Source organism: Herpailurus yagouaroundi, unplaced genomic scaffold (assembly GCF_014898765.1).
Source record: "Herpailurus yagouaroundi ecotype Mexico unplaced genomic scaffold, PumYag 201, whole genome shotgun sequence".
NCBI classification, from domain to species: Eukaryota; Metazoa; Chordata; class Mammalia; order Carnivora; family Felidae; genus Herpailurus; species Herpailurus yagouaroundi.
The window spans coordinates 216,386-236,990 of NW_024412432.1; the positions used below are offsets into that span (position 1 = coordinate 216,386).

Here is a 20,605-nt window from a genome sequence, read left to right on the forward strand (position 1 = left end):
GAGCAGTTCTACAGCCCTGTGTTTAAATTTTTTTTCAACGTTTTTATTTATTTTTGGGACAGAGAGAGACAGAGCATGAATGGGGGAGGGGCAGAGAGAGAGGGAGACACAGAATCGGAAACAGGCTCCAGGCTCCGAGCCATCAGCCCAGAGCCTGACGCGGGGCTCGAACTCACAGACCGCGAGATTGTGACCTGGCTGAAGTCGGACGCTTAACCGACTGCGCCACCCAGGCGCCCCAACAGCCCTGTGTTTAAATAAAGGTCACCAGACTGGAAGTTACATCTGAAGCTCCCTAATCCTGGCTTTTCCACCTGTATTCTTAAATTCAAGAGGTGATAATGTGTAAGTGTATTAAATATATTATTAAGAGATTAACCTTCCCTCATTTGCTTTACATCTACAAATTTGACCATCTGTTCTGGATATAAAAGTGGCTTCTCTATGTCTGTGATCTTAGAGCTGAAGTGGGGTGGAGACCATGATGGGGTATGATGAGCCACTGGGCCCTTAACTTTTTCTTTCCTCCAGGCCTGTAGATGGTGGTGAGATATCAGAGGCTCTTCATTCACTGCAAATTTATAGGCACCATGTGTCCCTTTGCCTTTTTCTTTGGATCCAAACTTTTCAACTTGTCTCCCACATCCCATTCTAAGTTCATAGTATTCAACCGTCACATAGTTACTACATACAGATACTCTCAATCCTGTTTCATTAATCCAGAACTCCTTCTCTGGGGTTAACATAGAGGGAAAGCAGGTGACCCTTGAATATTCATTTGGGGTAAAGGTGAACATAGCCCTTAGCAACTTCCCTGATGTTCTCTCACTTACACATACTCAGAGCTGGAAGTGCCATCCTCATCCCTGGAAGTACAGGAAAGGCAGAGGTGGAAGAGGGTGACATTAAAGCTAAGCTCAGAGGGGTTCACAGGGCCTAACTCAACCTCAGCTCTTCACAAGAGAGAGAAGGGGCTCTCAAGAGCAAGTGCCCTCTATTCTTCACCAAGAGATCCAGGAAAAAGATTTCTCCTGCTTCTGAACTTTAGGCCTAGTACCCCATACCAAATTTCAATCCACTTGGTTCTGATACTTCCTGGAGCCTGAGTGGGACCCTGAGTCCAGCCCCATGATGTCTGGAAACCTATCCCCTATAGCTGTATAAATTTCAAAATAGAGTGGAAGTAGGAGAAAGGCAAGTTGAGCCAGATCTTGGGTAAGGTCTTCATAGGTATTTCTCATCTTTTTAGGGTGGTTTTTGTTTGCATAATGACAGTATCATGAAAACAATGTATAATGAAAGGATAAGGAGCAAGCCTACAATGCCCAAGGCCAAAATCCCTCCATTCTCCTCCCTTTTAGAAGCCAAAGTACATACTGAGCACAGCACAGACAAAAGCAACCATACTACCCTCTTTTGGGGGGAAAACATATATATTGGGGAATATTAGGTATTTGGATGTGCTAATGAGAAAAAAAAACACTTTCTTTACATGGACTAATTTTTTTCTTGAAGACATATTTTCCTACTAGGAAAGGCTAAAGAAGTATTTTATGATCGACCAAACAGGGAGGCCTGAAGAAGACAGTGCCGTGGACAGTGTTGATGGTAGCCTGGGGCACCTGGCATCCTTGGCCTATACTGGCAGGGACTGACTGGAGACAAAGTCTTCTTGGGAGGCAGGGATGGGAGGTGCCTTGGGTCCAGTTGCTCATCCTCGAATCTTACACTTTTCAAGGACTGTCGGTGTTTAACCTGCCTTTCCTTGAAAGAGCTACTCTGATCATTGGAGGTGTCTTGGTGATTGTGGGCTGTATAACTCATTCTCCCATGCTCTGGGTAGAAGGGAACCCTGTGGTAGCAGAAACACCCACATACTGGTGCTTGGAGTTCCTGTTTGTGCTCATTTAACTTTGTGCCATGAAGTCCATGGTGGATTGCCATTTTCTCCTCTAGAATTTGTCCAACAGCTGTCATGAGTGCCTGAGCCTCAGCAGTCTCATTAGCCATAATTGATCTGCTTTTGACTGGTCCTTGGCTCTGGGCAGAGGTTATTACTGGCTTACATTTTTGCATAGTGTTCTGACCTTTGACTTTTCTATTGGGGAAAATCCATTGAAAAAAGTGCCTCATCCTTTTTCTGAAGAGGTTTTCTGGAGGACCTTGTTTCTTCTCTGGCAGGAACTGTATGCATCTGTTCCTAACAGAGTCTACTATTCCTCTGACTGGGGAAAGGTGACTCATACTTTCAGCTTGAGAGGTCCTCAATTCTTCAAACCATTCTTTATTCGTTCCTGAGTTGGGCCTCCTACAGTCCTCTCTCTTATAAGTAGAGGCAGTCATCTTGCTCTGGCTCTTCCATGAGTCCTGAAGTCCAGAGTTCATGGGATCTTGCTGCCTTAAGCAGTTCCTTTGGTTTGCCATTAAGCCATACAGCATCTGGGAAGCTATCTTGTCTCCAGTAGGCACTGTCTGGGGATAACACTGAGGTGCCTGAGAAGCCAAGTTGTCTACAGCAAGGATCACGTGTGTAGGACAGTCTTGAGACTGGTTCTCTGGCTTTATCTTCAATTTGGACTTAAATTCACTAACCTCTGTGTTAAGGCATGACTCTCCAGGATCTTGGATAGCAGACATTCTAGAAAGTTTTTTACTGGTATCTAAACCCCCCATATGTGCATTTATGGTTTGGGGTTTTGTGAGCACATTGGTTCCCAAGATGGGTCTTGGCTGAAGAGTAGGAGGCTTGGCCTCTACTGCCTCCGTGGCCTTTTCAGACCTAAGATATTGGGGTCCTAAGTTCATCTTCAGCATTGCTACCCTATGGCAGGGGTCTTGTGAGGCCCAATCCTCATTCTCCTCTCTTGGCTCATTCCCGGCCATTGCTGAACTGGGACTCAGCTCTAGGCTGCTCTTCTCAGCCCATTCTGCAGAATCACTCTGCGGAGTTCTGCCCATGAGGTTGAGTGTGAAGGACTGAGAAGGTGGCCTGCTATCCTGTCCAGTCAGAGAGGCCTTTGAGGACCCCTGGTTGTCATCAGATGGGGTCCTTACCAGGGCCCTCTGGATTTCCTCATACATAGGTGAAGGGGCAAGGAGAGGCCTCTCCAGGGTGAGACCTGACTCTTCTGCTACAACTTTCTTTCCCAGACATGCCTGAGAAGGTCTTCCCAGGGATTCAGCAAATTTGATTATTGAGGCAGTTCTAGACACACAGGTGGCTGAGGGGTTAAAGGCAAACTGCAGAATGGGCAAAGGTTGAACCTTTTTCAACTTAAATAGGTTTATGGGCTTAAGAGCCTTGAGGGGTAGACCCCACCTGTGCCTCACCCAAAACCTTATAATATGTGCTTCCAGCACTTCTTGAATGTCTGGATTGAGGAAGGAAACCCTGTGGGAGGTGTTCACATATGGTCCCCAACACTTCAAGATTCCTAGGTTTCTGATTTCCTTGTGAGTGTTGGACTTGGGAAAAGCATGGTTGACTGCAAGCCATGATTTGTGCACACTCACAGGGATCAAACTCCCACTGATCTTCTCCAACTTCCTACCCAAATGGTCTTTCAGGATGTTTTCTAGATTCTTATCTAAGCTCTTTAGCAAATCGCTCCCTGAGTCACTCATTGACAACCCCAAGTCACATTCTGACTCTCCAGAGCTTACTTCCTGAAACCCCATTAGGGAGCTTTCTGAGTCCCTGGAGAGATCTTTTGGGACCTTCCCTAAACTATACCCCAGGCCCTTGCCCATGCCCTGGCTTAGCTGGAACTCCACTTTCTGTGTATCCTTGTTGCTTTTACCTGCACATGCAGAGGGACGTGAGGGTCCATGCTTGCCCTTTGCCTGACTTGTCCCTGGTAATTCACCCTGAAGCTGCCTTAGTTCCAGAGACTCTTGGATCTTACGGGGCAGCTCCCACCGGTGTTCAATAAGCCACTTTTGTAGGTGTTGCTCCAGTTGCTTACGGAGTTCAGCACTGATTGGAAAGTTCTCAGGAAGGAGGGAGACTGCCCAACTGTCCTCAGGAAGATTGGAAGTGAAGACACTAAAGACTTCTTGAGATCTTTTGATTACAGAGGATAAAGCCCACCCACTTTCTAGTTGCTTCTGCAACAAAGGCCATTCTGGATGTTGAATCTCAGGTGGGATGAGAAATTGTGACTTATCCTGGGCTATAGGGCAAGATACTTCACAGGCCTCAATCTGAGGTGGTGAAGGTGATAGGATTGGAAGAGAGGATTGGCGATGATCCTGGGTCAGGATCTGAGCCAGAGACGGTGGTTGAAATTGAGGTACAGATGAAACCAAGGGTTGAGATTGGAACTCCAGTTGGGACGGGGGCTGGGACTGAGAAAGCAGTGGAGATAGTTTAGCCTGCATTTGAGTTGGGCAGGCACTTGAGATTCCATTGAATAAGAAAGAGGAAGACTGTGGCACTGAAGAGCCCTCAGAGATCCAGGCAGTAGCTACCAGAGATTCGCTGTGTAGAGAGGGGAGACCCCAGAAAAGTTGGTTATATTTCTGCTGTAGATGGTGTCCCAAGACCTTAGGATATGAGAGCTTCTGATGACCAGGCAGCTGCTCTGGTTTTCCTTTTGTACTCCAGAAGTGTTGGAGGCTTGTGTTCTGTTCAGGACTCAGTGACTTCAACATATTCCCCAAAGAATTCAGGTGGTAGTCTGGGCTTATTTGTTTTGGATATGATTCATCTTTTTCTTTTTCTTTCCAAATCTTGACCTTGACTCTCTTTGTGACTTGTATTTCCAGGAGCTTCTGATTATCTGAGCTCAGCAAAGAGGGGCTAGCAGCTCCTACCTGTCTGTTGGTGGGGTTTCCCCAGAATGAGGCCTCTGGTGAGTGGTGGGAAAGGTGTTCTTGCTGAGACTCATAATTTGATGAGGTTGAGAGGCACAGGGCTTTGGCAGCAGTGTGCCACCATGACAAGGCTGAAATGGGACAACTTGAGTGGCCAAGGCCTGAGATGGCTGGAACAGCAGAAGCTGACCAAGGGGTGTGAGATGACCTCTGTGGAATGGTGCTCGGTGGGAATGCCAAGGAGTCACATTGAGGAAGAGTCAGAATAGAGTCTGGAGGTTGTGGGGCAGAGGAGGTTCTCAGAGGTGGAGGGCAGGCCTCTGAATTAAGGGGACATGGAGGCAGAGGGGAAAGAGCAAGTGGCTGGGGCAAAAGGCTGTTGAGGGGAAGGAAAGGCTCTGGTGGCGAAGAGGCACTCAGAGATGAGTGGGAATGAACAGAAACTGAAGAGGTCATTGAGCCAAGAAGTAGAGGGCGCTGAGTCAGGGGAACTGGGGTAGCCAACAGGGACATGGTGGGAGCAGCAGCATCCACAGGCTCCCTGCATGGCTGGTGGGCTCCAGCAGGCACTGCTTTGCACACCTCACCAGGGATGTCTTGACATAAGAGTTGATGAAAGCCACCTTTGTCAGGGAGCCTCCCCAGGCAGCTGCAGGAGACAGGAGGCACAAGCTGCAGCTAGAAGCTGACAGGGCAAAGAGGGCAGGGCAGGCTGGGCAGGGATAACACCTGCAACCTACAGCCCTCCACAGTCTGCATACTGATTTCACATTGCTCCTGCTATTCCTTACCCCAGAACTTTATCCATACTTTGTTTCGGTGGCTCCCCCTCCCAGGGTTCCCTATGGACCAGGGGTCAAATCATAAACTCTGGGACAAAGGAGGACCAAGGAAAAGGGGGGAAAGGGGAAAAGTTCTTTACCTTTGCAGAAGTGAAATCAGACTGCGAGCTCCCTCCAGTTCTTTCAGGCAATTTCTGCAAGCTGGAAATAAGGAGGCTGGGTTACAGTAGTGAAAGTAGGGCCCTAAGTGTTTTAGGGGAGGCTGAGTGCAGGGGGGAGCTTTTAGGCTGAGCTTTTAGGGGGAGACTGTTGGAAGATTAGACTATGGAGCGCAAGCATCACTGTTCAAACCACATGATCCCTCACAGTGATGGCCAGGTTTATTATGGGGAGTACTTTGTCATTTACATTACCCCCCAGAGCCCTCACAACTGCCTTGTTGGGGAGAAAGGACAGGGGTCACCCCACAAAAGAATCTGAGTGAAGTTAAACCACTTATCAACCCGGAGGTTCCACCCACACTCCTCTGCCAGCTGACACCCATTTCAGCCTCTATCAACTTCCTTCCAAGCATGGAATCTGGGAAATATACAGTAGCTGATCTCCTTCCCAAGAGCCTCTCTGAGGGCTCTTTTTCCTGAAGGATGGCCTCTGCCCCTGGCATCCTTGGAGACCATGGAATTAGACCCTCAGGAGCAAGAGAGATGGAGAATAACTTGGCACATGTAGGGCTAAATGGCATAAGCTTACCTTTCAAAGCTCCGCTTTTTTTCTTACTCTTGCTCCTCCTCCTCAGCTCCACTTGATGCTATGAGAAAAGATGAGGGACTCGGACTCAATTATCTCTTCTCTCTAGATGATTCACAGATGCTCAGTATTCATAAACAATATGACTTTCTACATTTCTACATATAATGGAGCTCTGTGGCTTTCTTTTCTTTTACTCATCTTTAAAATGAATAAAATATTTTTAGTTTTTCTTCTTTGAAAAATGTAAAAATGGATTTTCTATGTGAGATCACTATGAATTTCTTTCATCACTATTCCTCTACTCAAGAAATACACACACACACATACAGGTCCTTCTATGCTCCACTGGATAAGACTCTGTTTCCAGAGTTCAGACCCCCACTCTAGCCCTTTAGAGGCTCTCAGGTTCAGCACTGCCTTCAGATCAGCCCAACACAGAGGAAGAGCTCACCTGAGACACCTGCCACAGGAAGGGGAAAGTGGCTGGTAAAACAATGTTTAGGAGTCTGTTCTTCTGCAGACAATGAACTCAGTATACAGTCCTCACTCACTGGTCACTGAATCTGGGACTTTGCCCAGGAGACCTACGGTCTGGAGATCTTGGGATAGAAACCCTTGTGCCCACTCTAAGCTTTGCCTGGCCTAGCTAGTCCCTAGAAGGATGATGTTCTATTCTTTCCTGAGAGTTCCCATCTCACAAGACTCTCTAGATGATTTAGAAAAGTGGATATAAGAATAAAGAAAAAAAAGAGATAATCCCTGTTGGGGTTTAGCTAAAGTTTCCTTACCTTCCTGATATTTCTATATTTCTTAGCTGGTGATAAGGATGGATTACTCTGAAAACAAGGGAGTAACAGAAGGAAGAGCCCCAGTCCACACAGGAAGGCAAAGATGGCATCAATCACCCAGGAGGTGGGACTAGAGCTCAGCCAGGAGGTACCAGTGCTTCTCAGGGAAAAGAAATTCTCCATCTTTGGAAATCTGTTGTCCTCAGGCAACTGAGCACTGGTAGTTCACTTGGGGACAGAGTTCTAGGCCTGCATCACAGAGCTAAAGCCTTGTCACAAAGGGTTCCTGAGAATGGGGGAGGGGGCGGTGAGAGGACCCAGCTAGAGCATCACCCCTCCCCCATCATTCAGTCCCACAGATCCCTGCACTTTCCTGAGCCTTCTAGATTCCACCTTCCAACTCTACTGTCATGTCAGAGAGACCTTGGCCAATTTTCTATTCATTCCATCTAGAACTCAGATATTACCTGGTCCCTTTGTCCATTAGGGGTCTTGACTCAGGGCCCACTAATTTTATAACCCTTGAAAATCTGAAGTTGACCCTAGAATTTTGGCTATTTCCCGGGGAAATTTATTTTTGGAATTTTCTCTGTCCTCAACTCTAGTTTCCCATATAATGTTCTTGTCTTGTATAAACCCAAGCCCATAATTTAAATTTCTTTTGCAGTTAGTTTTATGAATTTTAGTGTTTGCCTTTGTCTCATTTTCAAAAGGACATATACACAAAAAATAAGATTAGTATTCAAAATTCATAAATTAAAGTATGAAAGTTACTTTCTAAGTTTGTAACATTTATAATTCTAAAGTTAGTAAAGCTTTAAACTTTACTACCCACTTTTGGGACATGTGGATACATACACACATTCACAGACACATACACACACTTATCCTTTCGCAAACCAATCCAGTATTTCCAAATCCAAGAATCCACACTTTCCTACTGAAAACATTTTTTCATATGTTGTATTGACCTGATTTTGTATTTTATTTTATTTGTGTTTTATTTTTATTTTTAAAATTTTCCACATAAGTTTTAAAACATGTTGTTTTAGTTCATTAGGGCTTCTATAACAAAATACCACAGAACAAGGTGGATCAAACAACAGAAATGTATTTCTCACAATTCTGGAGTCTAAGTCCAAGATCAAGGTGCCAGTATGGTCACATTCTGGTGAAGTCCCTCTTCCTGGTTAATAGCGCTTTTTCACTGTGTCCTCATATGGTGGGAAGGGGCTAGGAATCTATCTGGAGACTTTTTGTAAGGCACTAATCCTCTCCACAAGGGCTCATAAACATGTTCCAATTATCTCATCTCCTGTTTCTTTAGGAGTTAGAATTTGAATATATGGATTTGGGTGAGGGGACACATACATTCAGACAAGTGCACATTTGCTACACTCAGAAGTCGGGAATGGGTTAGTTTATTCATACTCCTTTATAATAATCTCACCTCAAATTAAAATTTTATCAAAATTTAGACTTAGGTCTTCTTTGTATTCATATTTGCCTTCTATATTTTCTTTATTACTTTATTTTCAATATTCTTTGTTTGATGGGTTTTTTGATATTTAAAATCTTATCTGATAATTTTAGCTTGATTAAATTAATTGCTGTTTTCTTTATGATTTGTTTCTGCCATATTATTTTGATTATTTTCCATATTTTCTTTATTGTCTCTTTTTTCTTCTCTTTTTGCATCTCCCACTTTATAGATCAAATGTTCTGTTTGTTCAAAATTTGGAAGTTTTTAAAATCCTAATGGTTTTATAACATTAATTATATTAATTTCCTTCTCAGTTTCTTACATGTCTCAATACTCATTATCTCAGCACACCAAAGAGTACTCTTGCCTTCTCTGATTTTGCTTTCTCTGTCATGACAGCCCTTATTTCATGAGGGTATTACTGGAGTTTCACTTCTGGGTTATTCTGTATATGCCACAATTTCATGTGTTTTTTATGATACAGTAAACATCACTAACATCAACCCTTATGTCCACACACCTGCATGTTCCTACACTTATTTTTCATCCTCCTTGAGAATTTCCTCTAAGAATATTTTCCAACAGACTTATGTAAAATAAAGCTTTCCTTTTTTTCTTTTTTTAAATGTTTATTTATTTTTGATAGAAACAGCATCAGTGGGAGGGGCAGAGAGAATGGGGACAGAGGATCCAAAGAAGGCTCCATGCTGAAAGCAGCAAGGCCAATGAGGGGCTCAAACCCACAAACAGCGAGATCATGACCTGAGGCAAAGTCCGAAGCTCAACCAACTGAGCCACCCAGGCACCCTGGCCTTATTTTCTGATAACATCTTTTTCTCTGCCCTCATATTTAAAAGATCTTGGCTGCATATAATTCAAAGCTTAAAATTTCTTCCCTTTCAATTCTTTAAACATATTACTCCATTCCATCCTTGTCTCCAACATTGCTGTTGAAAAGCCTTATATCAATCAAAATCACATTTTCTTTAAAGAATGATCTGACTTTTTATCATTTTAACAGGATGTTATAAAAAAAAGGAGTGTAAATCACTTTGCAACTATAAACTTAATTAAGTTTATAGTTTAATTATAGTTTAAACCTAAGTAAATTTAATTCCTTTCAATATTAAAGGGTATTTAAGTACACCAGAAAATTAATTATTATACACCCACTTAATTTTAAAAAATTAAAAATAAACTTAATAAATAAGAGTCATTAGATTCAAGTACTTGGGATAGTGCAAAAGAAGAAACAAAGGCAAGATGATTGGAAGACTAAGTATACCAAGAAACCCTTTCCTAAAAATGTGTATGATAAAATATTTAAAAGTATCTCAGTATGACTGAGTATTGGGAATTATTGGGAAGATGAAGATGGCAGTGGAGTAGTCCACTACAGTGGGTGGATGTGCCTGGCTTAAAGGTGCTCAGGTGGTAAAGCGGGACAGAATCCCAGAGTAACAGCTTGTGATCCCCCAGGGTCACAAGAAGAAAGGGTGGTGCCAACATGCTGTGCTTTGCCAGGCATAGGAGCAGGGACTGGGGCTGAGGGCAGCAAGCAAGAGTGCTGGCTTTCTACTCTGATTTGACATGAGCTCTGAACTGTTGCACGGTCATGCGACTGCTTTCTTCACAAGGCAAAAGCACAGTGAGACCCTCTCCCAGAGGAACAGAGTGGGTCTGCACCTCTGAAGTCCCTAAAATTTGGAGTTTTGAAACTCAGGCACATGCCTGAGATAAAAAAGCATGGACACAGGCAAGATAAATGCACAGTTCCAATGGAAATTTGGGACAAAAGAGGGATGATTGATTGCTCTTCTGTGAAGGTTTCCTGAAGACCGGAAGTTATGATCTTTTAGATCTGGGGCTAAAGAGTGGGACACCACTATATTCTTCCCACCCATCAGCACTGAAAGACTTCAGGGAGAAAAAAAGCACCACTTACTGGATGCTGGAGCCATTTACACCAAATCCCACACCCCTGAACCCTTTAGGCACACTTCCACTGAAACAACTTAGCTTAAGAATCAGCACAGGAGGCCTCCCCAGAAGACCAGAACAAAAAACTCACCCACACCAAGTCTACTGATCAGAGTACTACAAAGCTTCAGTTCTAAGGGAAGTAGGAACTAGCTTCCTATTTACTTTTATTCTTTATCTTTTTATGATTTTTTTCCTTTATTTTATTTTTTAAGTTCTTTAAAAAATTTTTTATTTATATATATAATTTTTGTTTGATTATTTTTATTTTATTTTATCTTATTTTATTTTTATTTTTGCACCTAGGTTCTTTTAAAAAGCAGACCAAAACACATCCCGGATCTAATTTGGGTTTTCTTTCATTTTTTGCTTTGTTTTTGTTTTATTGGGGGAGGTTGTTTGTTTGTTTGTTTTGATTTTTTTCTTTCTTTCTTGTTTTCTTTTGTGGACAAAATGACGAGATGAAGAAATTCACCCCAAAAGAAAGAACAGGAAGTAAAAATCACAGCCAGGAATTTAATCAATACAGATATAAATAAGACGTCTGAACTAGAATTAAAACAACGATTATAAGGATACTAGCTGGGTTTGAAAAAAGAATAGAAGGTACCAGAGAATGCTTTCCTGTAGAGATAAAAGAACTAAAATCTAGTCAGACTGAAATTAAAAATGTGATAACTGATGTGCAAACCTGAAAGGGTTCCATTACAGGGAGGATGGACAAGGCAGAGGAGTGAATTAGTGATATAGAAGATAAAATTATGGAAAATAATGAAGCTGAAAACAAGAGGGTGACAAAGGTCATGGATGACAAAGGCATACATAAGGAACTCAGTGACTTACTAAAATGTAATAACATTCATATCATAGATATCCTAGAAGATGAAGAGAGAGAAAAAGGAGCAAAAGGTTTATGTAAACAAATTATTGCTGAATATTTCTCTAATCTGGGGAATGACAGACATCAAAATCCAAGAAGCACAGAGAACTCCCATTAAATTCAACAAAAACCTACCATTACCAAGGCATGTCATAGTCAAATTCACAAAATTCACAGAGAAGGAAAGAATCCTGAAAGCAGCAAGGGAGGGGAAAGTCCTTAACTTGTAATGGAAGACAGATCAGGTTCCAAGCAGATCTGTCCACAGAACTGTGGCAGGTCAGAAATGAGTAGCAGGCTATATCCAACATGCTGAATGGGGAAAATATGAGCCAGTAATTCTTTATCCAGAAAGTCTGTCTTTCAGAATAGAAGGAGAGATAGAGTTTCCCAGACAAACAAAAACTAAAGGAGTTAATAACCACTAAACTAGCCCTGCAAGAAATTTTAAGGGGGACTCATTGAGTGGAGAAAAACACAAAAACAAAAAAGACCAAAAGCAACAAAAACTAAAAAGGACCAGAGAACAACACTAGAAACACCAACTCTACAGGCAAAAAAAAAAAAAAAGAGAAAAAGAAAAAGAAAAAAGTCACTAAATTCATCTTTCAATAATCACTCTGAGGGTAAATGGACTAAATGTTCTAATCAAAAGAGATAGGGTATCACAATGGATAAAAAATAATAATAATAATAAGACCCATCTCTATGTTGCTGGCAAAAGACTCATTTTAGACCTAAAGACACCTGTAGATTTAAAGTGAAGAAAGAGAAATTGCTATGGCTGAGGTCAAAGAGGTTGTTGCCTGCTTTCTCCTCTAGGGTTTTGATGGTTTCCTGTCTCACATTCAGGTTTTTCATCCATTTTGAGTTTATTTTTGTGTATGATGTAAGAAAGTGGTCTAGTTTCATTCTTCTATATGTCACTGTCCAGTTCTCCCAGCACCACGTGTTAAAGAGACTGTTTTTTTTTCTCACTGGATATTCTTTCCTGCTTTGTCAAAGATTAGTTGGCCATACTTTTGTGGGTCCAATTCTGGAGTCTCTATTCTATTCCATTGGTCTATGTGTCTATCTTTGTGCCAATACCATACTGTCTTGATGATTACAACTTTGTAATGGAGGGTAAAGTCTTGGATTGTGATGCCTCCCATTTTCGTTTTCTTCTTCAGTATTGGCTATTTGGGGTCCTTCGTGGTTCCATACAAATTTTAGTATTGTTTGTTCTAGCTTTGAGAAGAATGCTGGTGCAATTTTTATTGGAATTGCATTGAATGTGTATATTGCTTTGGGTAGTATTGACATTTTTTTTATTTATATATGAAATTTATTGTCAAATTAGTTTCCATACAACACCCAGTGCTCATCCCAAAAGGTGCCCTCCTCAATACCCATCACCCACCCTCTCCTCCCTCCCATCCCCCATCAACCCTCAGTTTGCTCTCAGTTCTCAACAGTCTCTTATGCTTTGGCTCTCTCCCACTCTAACCTCTTTTTTTTTTTCCTTCCCCTCCCCCATGGGTTCCTGTTAAGTTTCTCAGGATCCACATAAGAGTGAAACCATATGGTATCTGTCTTTCTCTGTATGGCTTATTTCACTTAGCATCACACTCTCCAGTTCCATCCACGTTGCTACAAAAGGCCATAGTATTGACATTTTAACAATGTTTATTCTTCCAATCCATGAGCATGGAATGTTTTTCCATTTCTTTGTGTCTTCTTTGATTTCCTTGATAAGATTTCTATAGTTTTCACCATACAGATCTTTTACAATTTTGGTTAGGTTTATTCCTAGGTATTTTATGGTTATTCATACAATTGTAAATGGGATAAGTTTATTTCTCTATCTGTTGCTTCATTATTGGTGTATAAAAATGCAGCTGATTTATGTACATTGATTTTGTATCCTGTGACTTTGCAGAATTCATGTATCAGTTCTAGCAGACTTTTGGTGGAGTCTTGGATTTTCCATGTAGAGTATCATGTCGTCTGCCAAAAGTGAAAGTTTGATTCTTCTTTGCCAATTTTGATGCCTTTTATTTCATTTTGTTGTCTGATTGCACAGAGTCAACCCAAAATATCAATGGTATAAAAGCTGAGAAACCCTGCTTTAAAGGATATCTCTGACTTGCATCTTATTCCAATCTTTAGAAGCCAAATAAAGGATATATTTTCAATGGATGTGCACATCACTGTACTGAGCAACTGTTCATTATTATGCTATCCTTTTGAAAATTCTTAAAATTTAGGAAAACTCTTTCCTGGTGGAAACTTGACTGCCTTCAGTCACACCCCTGCCTCTCCATCAAACAGGCAGCTCATCTACAAACCTGGAGAATGTCATTCCAAGCATGACTAGACTCAAACAGCTCTTCCGTCTATCTCTGTCCACTTAGGCAGCCCTTCCACCTGCCTCATCCTCCCCATTGGGCTTTTAGCACAGAAGAAAAAAGAAACATATAACATCAGGAAATGAAACGAGTCCATAAATTGGTTCCTGTGTCCAGAAAGGAATATTCTTTTTTGTTGTTGTTATTTATTTATTTATTTGTTTGTTTGTTTATTTTTCTTCCAAATTTTTATTTAAATTCTAGTTAGTTAACATACGGTGCAATATTGGTTTCAGGAGTAGAATTCAGCTATTCATCACTTACATACAACACCCAGTACTCCTCACAAGTGCCCTCGTTAATGCCCATCAATCATTTAGCCCACCCCCCACCAACCTCCCTCCATCAACTCACAGTTCTCTATCATTAACAGTCTTTTACGGTTTGCCTCCCTTTCTCTTTATTTCCCCCACCTCCCATATGATTATCTGTTTTATTTTTTAAATTCCACATATGAGTGAAATCAGACACATAGGTTCTTTAGATGTCTATTTTAAAATACTTGAAAAGTCAAGACTTTCCTTGTCTTTTTCCAAAATTTCATTGTGGAAAATTTCAAACATATAGCACAGTTGAAAGAATTTGCAGAAAACAACCATATGTCTACAATTTACACTTTGCCTTTGAAATATCCTTACTTTAGCATGTCTACCCTTCTATACCTATCTAGCCATGAATCTATATTTTTAATGAACTTTGTTTATAATTTTTCTTTTTTCTGGCATTTTTCCTGGCAGCTTTTATTTATTTGTTTGTTTGTTTCTTTGTTTAATTTAAATTCAAGTTAGTTAACATATAGTGTAGTCTTGGCTTCAAGAGTAGAATCCAGTGATTAATCTCTTACATATGAGACTCAGTGCTAATCCCAAAATGTGTCCTCCTTAATGCCCATCATCCATTTAACCCATCCCTCCATCCACCTCCCTTCCAGCAACCCTCAGTTTGTTCTCTGTAATTAAGAGTCTCTTATAGTTTGCTTCCCTCTCCGTTACCTTATTTTTCCTTCCTTTCCCCATGTTCATCTGTTGAGTTTCTCAAATTCCACACATGAGTGAAATCATATATGTCTTTCTCTGACTGACTTATTTCACTTAGCATAATACCCTCTACTTTCATTCATGTTGCAAACGGAAAGATTTCATTCTTTTTCATCACCGAGGGGTATTCCATTGTATAACATAACGCATCTTCTTAATCCATTGATCAGTTGATGGACATTTGGGCTCTTTCCATAATTTGGCTATTGTTGATAGCACTACTATAACATTGGGATGCATGTACCACTTCGAATCACAGTTTTGTATCCTTTGGACAAATTCCTACTAGTGCAATTGCTGGGTCATAGGGTAGTTCTACTTTTAATTTTTTGAGGAACCTCCATACTGTTTCCAGAGTGGCTGCACCAGTGTTCATTCTCACCAACAGTGTAAAAGGGGTCCCCTTTCTCTGTATCCTTGGCAACATCTGTTCTTTCCTGAGTTGGTTATTTTAGCCATTCTGACAAGTGTGTGGTGGTATCTCATTGTGGTTTTGATTTGCATTTCAAATCAAATGGTATATCATGGGGTTTTGTATTGGTATATGATTGTTGGTATATCGCTGTGGTTTTGATTTGCATTTCCCTGATGATGAATGATGTTGAGCATCTTTTCATGTGTCTGTTTGCCATCTGGATGTCTTCTTTAGAAGTGTCAATTCATGTGTTCTGCCCATTTCTTCACTGGATTGTTTTTGGGGTGTTGAATTTGATAAGTTCTTCCTAGATTTTGGATACTAACCCTTTATCCAATATGTCATTTGCAAATATCTTCTCCCATTCTGTCAGTTGCCTTTTAGTTTTGTTGATTATTTCCTTTACTGTGCAGAAGCTTTTTATTATCATGATGTCCTAATAATTCATTTTTGCTTTTATTTCCCTTGCCTCTGGAGACATGCCAAGTAAGAATTTGCTGCAGCCTAGGTCAAAGAGGTTGCTGCCTGTTTTCTTCTCTAGGATTTTGATGGTTTCATGTCTTACATTTAAGTCTTTTATCCATTTTGAATTTATTTTTGTGTATGGTGTAAGAAAGTAGTCTACTTTAATTCTTCTGTATGTCACTGTCCCAGTTCTCCCATTTGCTAAAGAGACTCTTTTCCACTGAATATTGTCTCCTGCTTTGTTGAAGATTAGTTGTTCATTTATTTGTGGGGCAATTTCTGGGTTTTTAACCATTTGTAGTTAGTTTCAAGATCTGGTTTGAAGAACATTTTACCATTTATACTTTTAAGTTTTTATTTAAATTCCAATTAGTTAACATACAACATAATATTAGTTTCAAGTGTACAATATAGTGATTCAGTACTTGCATACAACACCAGGACCTCATCATGACAAGTATACTCCTGAATCCCCACCACCTATTTAACCCATTCCCCCCCACCTACCCACCCTTTGGTAACCATCAGTTGGTTCTCAATAGTTAAGAGTCTGTTTCTTGGTTTGCCTCTTTCTTTCATCTTTTCCCCCTTTGCTGGTTTGTTTTATTTCCCTTTCCTTTCCTTTTTTTTTTTTTTTTTTTTTTTGAGAGAGAGAGAGCAAGTGAGCATGAGTGGGGTAGAGGGTCAGAGAGAGAGAGAGAGAGAGAGAGAATCCCAGGCAGGCTCCATGCTCAATGCAGAGCCTGACACAGGGCTCGATTCCACAACCCTGAGCCAAAGTCAAAAGTTGGACACTCAACTGACTGAGTCACCCAGGTACCCCTGTTTTATTTTTTAAATTCCACATCAGAGTGAAATCATATGGTCTTTGTCTTTCTTTGGGGTTTTATTCTCTGGAGAGGTCTTTGAGTTGAAGGATGCCAGGCACATACCCTGACCCTAACATACTTTCTTGATTTTACATTTAGTATTAGTTTGAAATAGCAAACAGTTATATCATTGTGAGTTTTTGAATCAGACTAACCTGGGTTTGATTCCTACCATTTAGCTGCTGTTTGAAGTTGGGTAACTTTCTTAGCTAGCACGATGCTCAGTTTCCTTACCTGTTAAATGCAGACAATAACCATTTTTTAGATATTTCTTTATGGATTAAATAAAATAATATATGTAAAAAAATGGATCAAAGTTCTAGGCACATAAGAAGGACTCAATAAATCCTAGTTTCTTTTCTGGCTCAGGTTTTGAGGTCAGAAGTTTGGTTAGATTTTTGCTTTTCTGCACATCTAAGACATCTACAAGTTTCTTAGCATATTACGTCTCCCTTGAAGGAATGCTTCATCTGTAACTTTTGTTAGAATTTTAGAAATATGTATACTTTAAGGAAAGAAATGTATTCTCCAGCAAACTCTTGTTCTGCATATTATTATATATTTTCTAGTTTGTGTTTTTAATCTCCAACATCTAAACACAGTATCAGACATCTAAACACAAGAACTCTATCTAATAACCTTTTGTGAATATACTTTTGTTTGTATGATTGAGTATAAGAAAAGGATGCTGTCTTGCCAGGCAATCAGAAATGCCCTCTAACTCAAAAAATTCTTGCTCGCGTTCTAATTCTGTGAGGGTTTAAAAAAAAAATTGAACTCTCTTTGTTGCCAAAAGAAAAATACATTTCTCCCCATCTTTTTCTTAGAGAATTTTATCATGAATACTTGTATTTGCAAATCTTTTGTCTTTTCCCTTTGATATGTAGGTTTTGTGCCCTTCTTTGCTTTTTGCTTCTTTCTTTTTTAATGCTCTGGGTTTGTTTTAGGCCATGCTTCTCTTCTTCCTCTTTTTACTTCTCCTTCTTTTTCTCTTCGTTACTTGTCATTTTGATATAATTTCAGACTTACAGGAAATTTTCAACAATGCTACAAGGATCTCTTACATATTTTTATCCAGATTTACCAATTGTTTACATTTTGATCGACTTTAGTTATCATTATCTATCTCTGCATTTTGTTTTGAGTCACTTGAGAATAAGTTGCAGACATGGTGTCACTTTACCACTAAAAAAATACTTCTTTAATACTAATGATACCACTTTTTCTAGCAGCTTTTAAAGAAATTGTCTGTTTTTCCCCATTTATTTATTCTTTTATATTTTTGTATCATATTTATGTGAATATAAACTCATAGTTTCTCTTTTTGTGTGTGATAGTTTTAAAATCCACTCTCTTAGTAACTTTCCAATATGTAATACAGTATTATTAACTATAATAATACAGCAAGGTACAGCATAGATTCTTATTTTACCTCATGGATTGCAATCCATTACTATCATCATTTATTTTGGTATTCCAATGGTCCCAGATTTGGCTGGCTTCCATGTCTGTTTGATAGGTCTCTCATTTTTAAGTATTTCCTTACTTTCTGGTAAACCAGACTTCCAGGCTTATCTTATACTTTCCCTGCCTTGAATAAATCTTTTTTTTTAAGTGGACTATCGTTCATTTTAGTGGAGATTTGTACTTAGAAACCAAGGTCTGAACATTAATAGTGCTTACTGCTCCTGGTTTGTCATATCTCTTAGGCCTTTTTTTTTAAAAATTAGGAAATGTATGCATGTGTATATGTGTATATATTTAAACATACTTTTTTTATTTATTTTTATCTTATTTTTATTTTTTTATTATTTTTTATTTTTTATTATGAAATTTATTGTCAAATTGGTTTCCATACAACACTCAGTGCTCATCCCAACAGATGCCCTCCTCAATGCCCATCACCCACTTTCCCCTTCCTCCCACCCCCATCAACCCTCAGTTTATTCTTAGTTTTTAAGAGTCTTTTATGGTTTGGCTCTCTCACTCTCTAACTTTTTTTTTCTTCCCCTCCCCCATGGTCTTCTGTTAAGTTTCTCAGAATGAAATATGGCCTTTTGTAGCAACAGTGTTATGCTAAGTGAAATAAGTCATACAAAGAAAGACAAATACCATATATTTTCACTCTTATGTGGATCCTGTGAAACTTAAACATACTTCAATTTCTCTCCATATTTATATCTATCTACCTATCTAATCAATTATCATGTCTTTACCTATCTATATTTCTATCTACCATTATCTATCTAAAAGATCATAATCCTACAGATGTTTCCATTTCCATTCTGACACCATAGGGTATAATCCATTAAGTATGTTCTTTTGTGTCTGGCTTCTTTCACTTAGAATAAAGTTTGTGAGCCCTGCTCATTTGTGTATCTCTTGGAACACAACTGTTTTCTTTTTTCTTTTTTAAGTTTTTATTTACTTATTCTGAGAGAGAGAGAGAGAGAGAGAGAGAAAGGGAGAGAGAGAAAGAAAGCACAAGTAAGGGAGGGACAGAGAGAGAGGGAGAGAAAGAGATAATCCCAAGGAGGTTCCGCACTGTCAGTGCAGAGCCCGATGTTGGGCTTGAACTCAGGAACCATGAGATCATGACCTGAGCTGAAGTCAGATGCTTAACATACTGAGCCACCCACGCACCCCTTAGAACACAACTGTTTTCAATATGCAGGTCTCATTCTTATGAGTATACGTTTTAAACAGGTTATAAATATTTTATTTCTATTTTCCTTAATCAAATATATATTTTGAATGGAAATTTAAAGTGTTGGAGTTTTGTCTAAATAATATTGTAAATAATTTCCAAGTTCTGAATCTGTCATACCTTGAAACTAATCAGAAGCATATAAAGCATTTTAACATTTAACATGAAAAAATGTTTTTCAGAAGTAGCAGCATTCACATTACTACAGGTAAAGCCATGTGCTAAATTGAGATTTTTAAATTTGACGTGTTTCTACTCTCTCAAGAATAACTGAGCTTGTGCATGCCATTTAGTGTTTGAACCTAGATGCTATCAAATGATAAAACAACAACAAAATAAAATATTATTTCCTGATGTTATCAATCTGTCAGAATCAGAAGTTTATTTTCAAAGATGAAGGATCTCTGTGAGAGAATCTCTCGATCTTTCTATAGTTCACAGCTCTTAATAATTTAAGAACCATTAGAGTAACTTTACTTGAATTAGACATTGCCATTAAAAACCAAAGGAAAAAGGAATTGAATTTTAGAAAGAGTGAATGGAAATGTAATATAAAATATATCAAGGCATATATTTTCTTTTTCCAGAAATTTTCATAGCAAAGTAGGAGACAGCAAACACACTTTGAAATGTTAGAAGCTGGCATTCAGATAACTGGGTCTCTAGTTAATCTGCTCTATTCCTAATTAGTTGTATGACCTTGAGTAAGCAGCTGCAGTTTTATTTATTTATTTATTTATTTATTTATTGGATTTCGGTCCTTCTGATCTAAGAGATTTGGAGAGGCAGGAATCCAAAGTGTATGATCTACATGAGCTTGATGGCCCATGCGATGTTCAAGCACTGAAGGGAGAGAGGAGCAAAATCAAAAGCATAAAACGTTGAGACCAAATCTCTTTAGCCTGACTGTACAGGGAGCTTAAATGCCCTGTGAGATAATGAAAAAGCCTTAGTCCTTATTGTCATACTTGACATAACTGTAACACTCTAATATACTAGGCAAAGCCTCTTCCCTGCATTGGTTAATGGTAAGGTGCCTGTAAAAACACTCTTTCTCTCAAATTTCTGAATCTAGTTTAGAAAAGAGGTAGGAAGTATTTCCTTAACTGCTACACTATTTGAAGCTCTTGATGCATTTTTAATTTCATTACCAGATTCTTCTTCTTGAAATGTTATTTCCCTCTTAGTTTTAATCAGTGTTTGTTGAACACCAGTACTGGGCCCTGGGGATACCATAGTGAGCT

The 20,605-nt window shown here is 39.6% G+C and overlaps 1 protein-coding gene across 1 annotated transcript; it reads right to left on the reverse strand.

Annotated features, from left to right (window-relative positions):
• Positions 1-1,395: 1,395 nt before the first annotated feature.
• LOC121014158 (spermatogenesis-associated protein 31A6-like) lies at positions 1,396-7,350 on the reverse strand. The gene is made up of 4 exons (XM_040450188.1): positions 7,136-7,350; positions 6,348-6,405; positions 5,738-5,798; positions 1,396-5,464 (listed from the first exon to the last, which is right to left on the reverse strand). The coding sequence occupies exons 1-4, from the start codon at positions 7,316-7,318 to the stop codon at positions 1,552-1,554; spliced, it is 4,215 nt and encodes a 1,404-aa protein (XP_040306122.1). The 5' UTR covers positions 7,319-7,350; the 3' UTR covers positions 1,396-1,551.
• Positions 7,351-20,605: the final 13,255 nt, after the last annotated feature.

What these genes read in the sequence shown, in the direction of transcription:
- LOC121014158 (XM_040450188.1), bottom strand. Translation starts at nt 7,318, where the DNA reads ATGGAGAATTTCTTTTCCCTGAGAAGCACTGGTACCTCCTGGCTGAGC. An exon ending in AATATAGAAATATCAGGAAG is followed by an intron (nt 6,406 to 7,135) that starts GTAAGGAAACTT and finishes CTTTTCTCATAG; the next exon opens with CATCAAGTGGAGCTGAGGAG. An exon ending in AAAAAGCGGAGCTTTGAAAG is followed by an intron (nt 5,799 to 6,347) that starts GTAAGCTTATGC and finishes CCTTATTTCCAG; the next exon opens with CTTGCAGAAATTGCCTGAAA.